Raw genomic sequence first — 12,593 nt, forward strand, 5'->3', positions numbered from 1 at the left:
TCCCTTCAGGAAATGCACCTGCCAGGCTGGCCTTTGCATTTCTAGTGTCACCCGGCAAGCTCTGCTGCGTAGCGGTGATGCAAAGAAACGGAATGTGACATAAATGTGTAATGCACACTTGTGCGTATCTATGCAGGCAAACTGGAGAACTGAGGCAAAAGCATCCCACACCTAAGCGGCAGGAGTAGCAGCAGGCACGTTGAGAAAGCCCCCTGCTGAGTCGTGGCCGCGGCTCCTGCTTTGGCCAGCTTGGCAGATGCCACCAAGGCATCCGTCCAGCACAACCAGGAGTCCAGTGCCCTGACATCCATGGTAGTGGTTGAGCCAACAGCGCAGCCTTATCTCATGTAGGGGCGTGCCCCAGCACGGACAGGCTCCCCGCGAGGGGCGTGTCCTCGTCTGACCCGCCCTCCGGACCACGCCTCCCCAAAACAGCGAATCGGAGTGCTCCAGTAAGGCGGGCTCTCCGCGAGGGGCGTGTCCCCTCTTGTCCCGCCCCAGGAACCACGCTTCCTGGCAGCGAATGGGAGCGTGCCATAGGGCGGGCTCTACGCCAGGGGCGTGTTCCCGTCTGGCCCCGCCCCAGAGTCCCCGCCCCGACCAGGTAGGTAGCCAATGAGCGAGGGAGCAAGGGGCGGCCGCGCGGGATAAGGGCCTGGGGCTCGCGGGGGAACCCCCCCTGGGTTCGGCTTCTGTTGGGCCGGTACCTGAGCGCACTGCTGCGAGGAACCCCGGTCCCGGGCTCGGGCTGCCCCGGAAATGCTTTCAGCCGGCACAAACATGGCTGCGGCCCTGCGAGCTGCGGGCGCCCTGTTCCGCTGTCCGTGTAAGTGGGTCTGTGGCGGCCACCACCGAGGCCGGGACCCCTGGCCAGGGGCTTGGGGGTGGGGGTGGGCAGTGGGCCGCTCACTCCAGGGACGGGCCCTCCCATTGGAGGAGGGACGAGGGGAGCACTGGCTTCCCCGGGAAGCCGCAGGGAGGGAGTCCGTCGGTCAGCAGATTGGCCGTAGCCCTAGCAGGGGTGTAGTAACAGGTTGGGGGTGGGGGTGGGGGTTCCAGAGGGAAAGAACCTTCAAGGGACTGCCCTCGAGAGGACTGGGGCGCGGTCGTCACCTCCATCACCGCGGGCGTCCGCCCTGCGGCCCCCTCCCTGACCATGGAGGCGATGGGGCACCTGTCTGCCCTAGCCGGTGGGGACAGCCAGGGCCAGTGTCTGCTAGAAATATTGGGGATCACCTGCGCTCCTTGAACAGCCTCAACGTTTCTGATATAGACTGTGGATGTGGGTTGGGCCCGCGGGGTGAGCTGATGGGACCAACGCTGGGTCACACACACCTGGTTAGGGCGGTGTTCCTAGCTGTGTGCACCTTGAGTCGGGAGCCCAGCCTCGCTTGAGCTTTGGGGCATGTCCATGGAGAGCAGTCAGGCCTCGCCTTGTGCCATGGAGATGAGCAGGGGCTAGGTGAGTGAACACCCTAGCACCATGCCTGGCGCCCAGTGGGTACTCACCGTGTCCACAGCTGTGAACGGGGAAGGTGCTTATTTAATGCATTCGGCCTGACTTGTTTCTCTAAGTTCCCGTAGTGCATCAGCCTGGCACCTACTTAGAGGGAGTGAGAGCTTCCACCCTGAACCTCGGTATCTTGTTACATAGCCTGTGTTAGAACAATCGTAAGGACCAGTGAACAGTGGGGGTCAGCTCACTAAGACCCTGGGGAGCACAGGAAGGCCAATGCAGAAGGAAGTACTGAGTTACTGTTGGCCTTCACCGAGCTCTCCAACCCTGACCGACCCCAGCTCCTGGACCAGCACGAGAACTGTAAACAATCCGTTGTCTGCTCCTAAGGAACTAAATGGAAGTGTTCAGAAACCATAGCAGTAGATTTGAAGGCCACTTGCGATACAGACCCTGATTTTTAGGTGTATTTATAATACTTATTTTGGTTGATATGAAAGAATTGACATTAGGTTAAAAAATAAGTAATATTCTAAAAATGAATTCTCAAAGTTAAATGGGAAAGTGAAGTTTTATACTCTGTTTAACATATTACAAAATTAGGGAGGAACTTCTTGAGTGGGCCACACACCCCATATTTGTATTATATAAATTAGGTCTCCTTATACTGTGATTGATAGAAAATGCATACTAGAAAAAATTGCATGGGTTAAAGCATTTTCCACCAAAATAAGCTTATCTTTTAATTCTACTTCCCACTAACATTTGAAGTTCCCCTGTATATATGAATTATATCCTTTTTTTTTTTTTTTAGATTTTATTTATTTACTTGGAAGTCAGAGTTACACAGAGAGAGGAGAGGCAGAGACAGAGAGAGGTCTTCCATCCACTGGTTCACTCCCCAATTGGCCGCAATGGTCGGAGCTGGGCTGATCCGAAACCGGGAGCCAGGAGCTTCTTCCGGGTCTCCCACGCGGGTGCAGGGGCCCAAGGACTTGGGCCATCTTCTACTGCTTTCCCAGGCCATAGCAGGGAACTGGATGGGAAGAGGAGCAGCCGGGACTAGAACCGGCACCCATATGGGATGCCGGCACTTTAGGCCAGGGCTTTAAACTCGCTGTGCCACAGTGCTGGCCCCTGAAGTTTTTTTTTTTTTAAATGCTCAGTTTTATTTATTTTAGCCCCTAGACTTCTTAAGTTATGAGTGTATTTTTAGTGACTCACCTATCAGGTTTGTCCAGGAGTTAGGAAATTCTGTTTTTTTATATCATCATCAGCTTTCCTTCCTGTCTCTCTCAGTTTGATGACTTTTATTGATAACTATATAAGGAGAGTGGGCAGAAACACCTGGCTTAATTCATAAGCTGGCCAGTTTGTACTCTTGGGAGTTCTTAACCTCTTTGCCTAACCACATGTAGTGTGCCAGGCACTGTTCTTGACGAGGGACAAAGGGCCCCCCCACCCCCACCCCCAGTACTCATAGCAGCCCTGCAAGGCTGGCCTTATCACCCCTTTACAGATGAGAAAAGTGAGCCGCCCAAGCACAGTGTGTTCCTTGTTGGTCCCATGTGGGATTTCTGCCCGGATCTCTGGCTCCAGAACACATGCTGTCTACACAGTGTTGCCTACACCTGCAGGGCCTCCTCCAACGGGTGCTGGGTCTCTTCAGGGTCTCAGCTGGTCTTTTTTTTTTTTTTTTTTTTTTTTTTTGACAGGCAGAGTGGACAGTGAGAGAGAGAGACAGAGAGAAAGGTCTTCCTTTGCCGTTGGTTCACCCTCCAATGGCCGCGGCGGCTGGTGTGCTGCGGCCGGTGCACCGCGCTGATCCGATGGCAGGAGCCAGGAGCTTTTCCTGGTCTCCCATGGGGTGCAGGGCCCAAGCACCTGGGCCATCCTCCACTGCACTCCCTGGCCACAGCAGAGAGCTGGCCTGGAAGAGGGGCAACCGGGACAGAATCCGGCGCCCCAACCGGGACTAGAACCCGGTGTACCGGCGCCGCTAGGCGGAGGATTAGCCTAGTGAGCCGTGGCGCCGGCCTCAGCTGGTCCTTTGAATGACTCCTTATTTAAACTCCTGTAGCTAGACAGACACTGATCATTTGGTGGGAGACGGTCTTTGTTGTTCTAGAACCTTCAGCTCACTCGAGGAGGTATGTAGAGGTGACCTTGTGGGTTGAATGTGTTAACACTGAATCCTGAATGGAAAAGACCCTCACTAGTGGCTTCCCCCTCCTCTGAAATTCAGTCAGTCGTGGAGAAGAGAATGTTATAAGTAGAGGTCATAGCAATAGTTAAAGCGAGACCCACCAGCTCCACGCTTGTAACAGGAAATCCTGACACACTCATGGGAGAATCTAGTCCCACCCCAAATTCCTCTCCCTCCTTTTTTTCGTTTTTTAGATTCACAGGAGGAAATCTCTTTACCAGCCATCAAATTCCAGAATGTCTAAGTTTTCTTCTCCATACCTCATGGAACCCAGTGTAGCTTCATCCATCTAAGGAACTGGGGACATGGCAGCATGACTAACAACCTGGTGAAATCTCATCATGAAGTTCAGAATTAGACTTGTCTAAAGGACAAGGGTGTTGCTATGAGACCGCATTTGAGTGGAATCGAACTTCTTTATGTCAATCTCTCCACTTGCACTTTGAGTTAGTGAGGATTGTTCAACACAGGCTCCCATAAATTGGTTCCACTGGGAAGCTGTGCAATCTGGAAAGTTGGAAATTAGGTGGCCTGGAGATAACTATATCTCATAGGTATGCTGGGTGATTAAAAAAAAAAAAAAACCTCAGAGCAGGTGTAATTCCTATACTCTAGAAATTTACGAGTGGAAATAGTGCCAGCACGCATCACGAGGTAGACACTACAGGGTACGTCACTTGTCTCATCTGCTTTCACCCTCACAGGAATCCCAGCAGCAAGATACATCCTTTTTTTTTTTTTTTTTTTTTTTTTTAAGATTTATTCATTTATTTGAAAGGCAGAGTTAACAGAGAGGCAGAGAGAGATCTTCCATCTGCTGGTTCATTCTCCAAATGGCCAGAGTTAACAGAGAGGCAGAGAGAGAGATCTTCCATCTGCTGGTTCATTCTCCAAATGGCCAGAGTTGGGCTGATCTGGAGCTAGGAGCCAGGAGTTTTTCTGGGTCTCCCACGCAGGTGCAGGGGCCCAAAGACTTGGTTCATCTTCTGCTGCTTTCCCAGACCACAGCAGAGAGCTGGATTGGAAGAGGAGCAGCTGAGTCTGGAACTGGCACTCCTATGAGATCCTGGCATTGCAGGCAGCAGCTTTACCCGCTATGGCACTGCACCAGCCCCCATCATTTTTTTAAAAGATTTATTTTTTATTTATTTCAAAGGCAGAATTACAGGGGAGAGGAGAGAGAGAGAGAGCGGTCTTCCATCTACTCGCTCTTGTAATGGCCTGCAACACTCTGGGCTGCGCCGGGTCAAAGCCAGGAGCCAGGGGCTTCTTCCCAGTCTCCCAAGTGAGTGCAGGGGCCCAATCACTCGTGCCACCCTCTGCTGCCTTCCCAGGCACAATAGCAGGGAGCTGGATCAGAAGTGGAGCAGCGAGGACTTGAATGCTAGTGCTATAGGCGGCAGCTTAACCTGCTGTGCCACAACATCATTCCCAGTATCATTTTAAAAAGGAAGGTGAGGCCCAGCTTTCACCCTGGCGCCAGGTCACGTTGCTAGTAAGTGACACGGCAGGAGTCAGAGACAGGTCTGCTTGCTCTGCAGTCAGAATTCCTCACCGGGACATCTCTGCTTGGAGGAGGAGGGGAGAGGAAAGTGGTTTCAAGCTGGTTTCTCACCTGCTGGCTTGAGAATGGAGTTGGAGGTCCTGTGTAGAGCGTGGGGTGCAGTGGTGACCACTGTCCCACGTACTTACGCTAGGGCTCCAGTGGAATTTCATTGTGCTTGTAAAACCCACTACTCTTCATGCTACAACCATGTGTGGCACATGGTCTCCTCCACCCAGGCCTACCACTGACTCCTGTGGGTCCCAGGTCAGTGTGTCCAGAGAGCCACATAAATGACATGTCAGGTGGCAGGCTAACACGTTGTAGCATAGGCTCTGTGCTCCCACACTGACAAATAAGCCTTCAGGACAGCCTGGAAGGGCAAGTTCTCGAACTCTCCAGGGTTCCTGCAGAAATGTGGAGGCCTCGGGAGAACTGCCTGTGACCCTGCTTCCCTGCTCCTCAGCCTCGCGCCAGCTTTTTCCTGGGTGATGTGTCTTGTGTGCACACACGGGTGCTCCAGTCTGCACATTCCAGTTCCATTCTTGGCCCCACAACAGCCACCCCTTGCCCACCCTTCAGGCTAACCATCGCCTACACAGATGGCATGATCTGCCCTCAGGAGGACGGAATAGAGGCCTATGCAGACCCTTACTAGCAACTAGTGGGCGTGGGGCTGTGGGGACAGGGCAGAGCATTCTGGAGTCCCGGCTCCTGGGAGCTTGGTGTGGGACGTTGGGCGTGGACTATGGGGGAGGCGTGTCCCCATGGCCTTGAAAGCCCACATGCCCCACAGCTGGGTGCAATGGGAGGAGGGCCAGAGTGGGCCCTGTGGAGCAGAGGCCGTCCTTGTCAGGGTCCAAGGGCAACACCGGGGTTCTCAGCACAGGTGCTTTCCTGAGAAGACTTGGCGGCAGGAGTGAGATCCATAACTTACTGAAAACTGGCCCAGTTTTAATTCCCTGAGTCAGTGGCTCACTACCTGTTCTGCAAGCCCCTCACCTGTCATCCAAGCTGCCTCTGCCCGTTAGCAGTGTTTAGAATGTGCTGTGGTTCTCATGAGGGATCGGAACAAAGTCTGGCCCAGGTGGAGAGAGGAGGTGTGTGCGGTTTCGGGAAAGCCTCCGTGCAGCTGCTCCTGCTCCGTGCGAGGGGAGCGACCCTGCACCCCAGCCCCTTGGAGAGGCCTTAAGTGCCTTTACCCGCCTGCAGAGCAATGCTAGCAAATCACCTCTGCCGTCGCATCTCTTTAAAGTTTAAAGCCAGGAATTATGCCCCGAGGACCTCTCCAAAAGAAATTACTGTTCAGCTAGATTTCATGCTAGCACTTTAATTTTGTCACAGCGGTGCATGGCAGCTCGAGGGCCCATCAGCCATGGAGGTGCCAGTCGGGTACAGCCGCCGCCGCCGCCGCCGCCGCGACAACCCAGCGTGCCCAAAGTACAAAACCTCAAGTTCAACCGGAGAAGAGGTATGAGTCTAGTGTCAGGCACAAAATGGGATTTCTCTTTATCGATGCAAACCCCGGTGGATACAGCTGCCCTGTAGGAGAGGTGCTGAGAAAGCCGATGCATCAGGAACCGTGTGGTGTGTTCTTGGCTTCCTTTCTGTAGCTGTTACACTACAGATTTTCACCTTCCCCCAAACAGGGCTTTTGATAAAGGGCATGTAGTCGAGTGCAGACAGTCTGTAAATCATCTAAGAATTTGGTTCTGGAATATGTCACATAACACAAATTATACATTGGCTAGAAATGTGTTTATGAACCTAATGTAATTATACCTACGAAGTCAATGTCCTGTACAGGATAAAGAATAACTGGTCCACCCACAATCTCTATAGGAAACCGTGTCATTGTTTTTCATCTGGAAACACGGGGAACCTAATTATAGATCATATATATGATTTCTAATTTGTTACAGAAATGAATAATGTGTTTCATACCTCACCTTTGCCATTTGCTGGTTGGGGGTGGGTAGGCAGGGCCCTGCTGAGTGTCTTCCTCAGTAAGAAGCTAACTGTTCTCACTCTTGCTTTCTACAGTGGCCCTGGAAAGCTTTATCAAGGGGAGTTATGTATTTTTTTTAAAAGATTTACTTACTAATTTGAAAGAGAGAGAGATCTTCCATCTGCTGGATCACTTCCCACGTGGCCACAACAGCCAGGTCTTGGCCAAGCTGAAGCCAGGAGCCAGGAACTTCATCCAGGTCTCCCATGTGGGTGGCAAGGGCCCACCTACTTGGACCATCTTCCACTGCTTTCCCAGATGCATTAGCAGGGAGCTGGATTGGAAGCAGGGCAACTGGGACTTGAGCCAGTGCTCCAATGGGATGCCGACATTGCAAGCAGCGGCTAACCCAGTGTGCCACACGCTGACCCAGAGGGAAGTAACTTAGATGAGTACATGATATCGCATACTTATCACTAGGCAGAGTGAAAGAAAGTAGCTGGGACCTGCTGAACTCCTCCACCTTTCTGCTAGACCAGAAGTTGTCAGCAAAGTTCAACAGCCATGAGAAGGCGATATTTTAATTTTGTGCTAATTATTTTCCTTGTGTGATCTTAGATTCACTGAATGAGTGCTAATTAGGCTTAAGTATGCTGGGGACATGCAATTAGGGCTGGGGCCCTGATCATCTCTTCTCAACTTCCTGTGCCCCTAAAAGATGGACTTGGTACCCTGCCCCTCTTCCCACTTCAACCGTAGGTACTGAGGGATTGGCATGAAGATTTGGTGTAAACTGAAGAACTGACTCAATGTGGAACCCTGGAAGAATAATTCTTTCAGTACTGTATTATCTTAGAGTCAAAAGTAGTCTTAACATTAAATTATTAAGGAGTTGGCACTGTGGTATAGCAGGTAAATCCACCTGCAGTGCCGGCATCCCATATGGGCGCTGGGTCAAGTCTTGGCTGCTCCACTTCCGATCCAGCTCTTTGTGATGGCCTGGGAATGCAGTAGAAAATGGCCCAAGTCCTTGGACCCCTGCACCCACGTGGGAGACCTGGAAGAAGCTCCTGGCTCGTGGCTTCGGATCAGTGTAGCTCTGACCATTGAGGCCAACTGGGGAGTGAGCCAGCGGATGGAAGACCTCTCTCTTTTTCTCTCTCTGCCTCTCCTTCTCTCTCTGTGTAACTCTGACTTTCAAATAAATAAATAAATCTTTAAAACATTTTAAAAAATATTAGATTATTAAAATTAAATAAAATCTAATTCCCTAATTTTATTAAGTAACTTTATATCATATTAATACAAAAAATAGTTCATTTGAGAATATACAGATGGGACCAAAAATGTTTAAAAAATCCCTGATCATCTTAGTATTTTGTCTCTGTGTCCATTAATATTCACTCAGTATATGTTTAACATATTAATGTGATAATGCTCTGTTTTATTTTTCAATTATCTTTGTTTGCTAGGTCATCATCTAAATATATTCTTATGCACTTTAATAGCTTAAGAGTTGTTTATTAAATTGTAATTGATTCATCCAGCCTGACATTATGGAACACGTAGGTTATTTGCACTTTTTTGGTATTGAAAGTAGGGAAGTGGTGGTTGTCTCTGGGTCATTCTGATGCCAGACATCCCCAAGGCATTGTGCCACTTGGTGCCTATGCTGGACCAGACAGATGCCAGGTGACACACCAGACTATGCCACGGATTGAGAGACTTATTCTGCAAAGGGCTAGGGAGTAAATTATTTATTTAAGGGTTTATTTATTTGAAAGGCAGAGTTACAGAGAGAGACATTCCATCTCCTGTTTCACCCCCCAAAGTCAGGAGCTTCTTCCTGGTCTCCCACATGGGTGAAGGGGCCCAAGCACTTGGGCCGTCTTCTACTGCTTTCTGAGGTACATTAGCAGGGAGCTGGATCAGAAGAGGATCAACCAGGACTCAAACTGACACCCTTATGGGATGACAGTGTCGCAGGCAGCTGCTTTACCTGCTGCATCACAATGTTGGCTCCCAAATTGTTTTACACTTACATATTTATTTAAAAGGTAGAGTGACAAGAAAAGGAGAGACACAGAAAGCATGCTTCCACCTGCTGATTCATTTCCCAAGTGCCTGCAGTAGCCAGGGCTGGGCTGGACTGGGCTGAAGCCAGGATCCAGGAGCTCCCTGGGTGGCAGGGACTCAAGCACTTAGGCCATTATCTGCTGCCTTCCCTGATGCATTGCCAGGAAGCTGGATCAAAAGTAGAGTAACCAGGGGCTGGCGCTGTGGCCTATTGGGTAAAGCTGCTGCCTGCAGTGCCGGCATCTCATATGAGCGCCAGTTCGAGTCCCAGCTGCTCCACTTCTGATCTAGCTTTCTGCTATGGCCTGGGAAAGCAGAAGAAGATGGCCCAAGTCCTTGGGCTCCTGCACCTATGTGGGAGACCCAGAAGAAGCTCCAGCCCTTGCAGCCAACTGGGGAGTGAACCAGTGGATGGAAGACCTCTCTCTCTCTCTCTCTCTCTCTGCCTCTCTGCCTCTCTTTCTCTCTCTCTGTGTAACTCTTTCAAATACATTAATAAATCTCTTTTTTTAATAAATAAATCTTTAAAAAGTGGGTTTTTCAAATGAGGAGAGTGTCCATTCTAAGAGCGTGCCTCTAGATAGCTTTACACTCCCACTTTTACTTAGAGGGTACCAGCAAGTCTACAAGCCAGCAGGCATGTAGGCAAGGTTACACATCAACTTAAGGATTTGGGAAAAGGAATTTGGTCTGGTGGTCTAAGATAGGGATTAGAGTTGTGTTGTAAATCCTCAGAGATGGGCCCATTTAGATGCTTGTGCAAATTTACAAATTCAAAAATATTCCAGGTACCAATTCATGTCCATTAGCCCTCCGCTGTTCCCCCTGCCACATTCCTTGGGGCGGGAGTGCCCATTCCAGGCAGCCATGTCTCTAATTTCAGGGGGTGTGCCTCCCCTCCCCCAGAGGCACTTATGCAGCATCTCCACAAAGAAGTAGAGTAACTGAGATCTGAACCAACACTGCCATATGGGTTGCCAGTATCCTAAGCAGTGGCTTGACCCCTGTGCCATAACACCTCCCCCTGGAATACATTTTTTAGACTGCAGGCTGTCTGTCTCTTTGGCTGCTGTTCACTGCTGCCGTGAGAGCAGCCATAGACGATACATAAACAAATGAGTGGAACTGTGTTCCTGCACAACTTTATTCACAAAACACAGGAGGCAGAGGCTGCAGTTTGCTGGGCTGTGTGCTGGAGGCAGCGTAGAGCCACCGGCCAACTACATCTTGTAGGTTTCATGAAGAGCTGGGGTCTTGCTTCTTTCTCTTGATGCTGACTATAGGCGGTAGAATAGAATCAATGTCTATTTATCAATTGATAAGCTTAAGCTTCTATTATTTACATTTAATAGTGCAGAAGAAAATGCTCATGTTTTAAGAGTCTCAGAATATAAAAATTAGCAAAGACAAACACTGAAACCTTTTCAAGTGAGTTTTTAAGAAAAGGTTTTTTCTTTCTTGACACCTAATAGTTGCACATATCTAAAATCTGACATTTCAGTGCATGCGTACGATGTGTAATGATCAGATCAGAATAATTGGCATATCGACGAACTCAGACTCAAAGCATTTCTTTGTGTTAGGAACATTCAGAATCCCTCTCGACCGGCTATTGTGAAATGTTCAATTAATTGTTGTCAACTATATTTATGCTCCTTGGCCATAGAACACTAGAAGTCATTCCTCCTGTCCACCTGCAGCCCTCCAAGTAAGAAGTTTTAAGTATATTTTTTCTGTTTTATGTCCTAACAAAGGGAACTGGACCAGGCTGCCCCTGGCCTCAGGTGTGCCCTGTCTGGAGAGGAGAGGAGCCAGGGACCCTTGACTAACGCTTTGCACTTCACATTCTGGAGTACAGGGGAGGCGGAGGGGGCTGGCTAATGCGCCATTGATCATGCACAACACAGTTTTGAATGAAGTGCATGCGTACTGGGGCGTCCTCAGGTCGCGGGCGGCCCTTTCATGTATGAGATCAACATGGGTCCGCAGGGTACAGCAACAGCCCCTTTAAAGCCACACTTGTTCTGAGCTCAGGTGTTGCAGATGAGAATCGCGGTCCTAAATCCCGTTTGCACACTGATACCTTCTGTGGCTTAGGTAAGTCCTTCAGCCTGGGCTTTCTTAACCAGTAATCTGGTAACTGGCAGCAGTCCATGGAAAAATGCACTTAATTTATTGTGAGTCACAGATTTTGAGGGCGCAAGGCGGGATCCCAGGAAAAGATTGGTGGTCTAAGTAGAAAGATTAAGAGAATATTACAGTTTCACAAAATAATGCGTCTGGAATTTTCAGGTATCAAGAAAAGAAGATTCAACCCCTCGGTTAATTCAGCAATAGGACTTCTCTGTGGAAAAGTTATATACAAACGACAGCTTCTGTAGCTGCTTGGTTTAGTAAAAAGGGGGATTTAACCCTCTTCCTCTAGGACAATGGGTCTCAACAAGGGGCGGGGACATTTTGGCCCCCTCCCCCAAGTTTGGCAGTGACAGAAAGGTGATTGTAGTTCATCTTTATGACGGAGTCTAAATCAGAAAAATCCTGCCCTTGTGGTTAAGGCACCACTGCCCCTTCCTCAGGAATCGGCTCCTGTTCTAAAAATGTCAGCTGAGGGTTCAGATTTCCACCTCCCTTCCCTGCAGTGTGTTTGATCAAGAAAACGGTTTCTGCCTGTATAGATTTGGCACACTGTGCTGCCTAACATTCAGGCCAGGTGCTGTAGGTGCCTGTTTAAAAACTATCGATTCAGACATCATGGTGACATCATAGGTGTTAGAGCACGCCAAGAATGGTGTTGCGTGGTGGTCGGAGGTGGTCTGAGGGAGGAGGCTGAGGAAGTAGACCCCTCTGTGCTCAGGACTGTGGTGTGGGGTGCAGGCCCATCGTTCACAGCTGCTCCGCCAGCTGTGAATGAAGATGTGGCCCTACAACGGGCTGTTATTTAGCAGAAGGAGTGGTGATTCCTGCTACAACACGTGTGAATCTGGAACATTCCATGCTGGGTGAAAGAACCTGCCCAAGTGCGAGGTCCATGTCTCTGACATCGTGAACGGGCAAATCTGTAGTTCTAGGCAGTAGATTAGTGGTGACCAGGGTAAGGAGAGCGGGAATGAGCAGTAGCCTTAATGGATATAAGGGTTCTTTTTGAGAGTGATGAAGGTGGCCTGGAAGCAGAAAGTTGGGATGGGATTACAAGCTTCGGAATGTATGAAAAACGTTTAAAAAGGTGACTTTTATACTACGTAACTGTAACTCATTTTTTTAAATGTGAACAACAAAACCAAGGAATAAATGAAAAGACCACTCTGTCACGCATGGAAGGAGTAAGAGAGGCAAGAGAAGGTGGCAGAACAGCAAGAAATAATTT

General features: G+C 49.6%; 1 protein-coding gene across 4 annotated transcripts in view; it reads left to right on the top strand.

The window, feature by feature from the left end:
• The first annotated feature begins 593 nt into the window (after positions 1–593).
• FECH (ferrochelatase) overlaps positions 594–12,593 on the top strand; it is a 39,924-nt gene continuing 27,924 nt past the window's right edge. The window contains exons 1-2 of one of the 4 annotated variants that reach the window (XM_002713647.6): positions 594–826; positions 6,550–6,676. In XM_002713647.6, coding sequence (XP_002713693.4) covers positions 760–826; positions 6,550–6,676 — 194 coding nt within the window. In that variant the 5' untranslated portion in view covers positions 594–759. The remainder of the gene's footprint in view (positions 827–6,549; positions 6,677–12,593) is intronic. The other 3 variants (XM_089305088.1, XM_017344204.4, XM_089305089.1) reach the window with 3 other exon arrangements.

This window comes from Oryctolagus cuniculus, chromosome 10, assembly GCF_051225735.1.
Source record: "Oryctolagus cuniculus isolate XC-2025 breed Fujian yellow rabbit chromosome 10, ASM5122573v1, whole genome shotgun sequence".
Lineage (NCBI taxonomy): Eukaryota > Metazoa > Chordata > Mammalia > Lagomorpha > Leporidae > Oryctolagus > Oryctolagus cuniculus.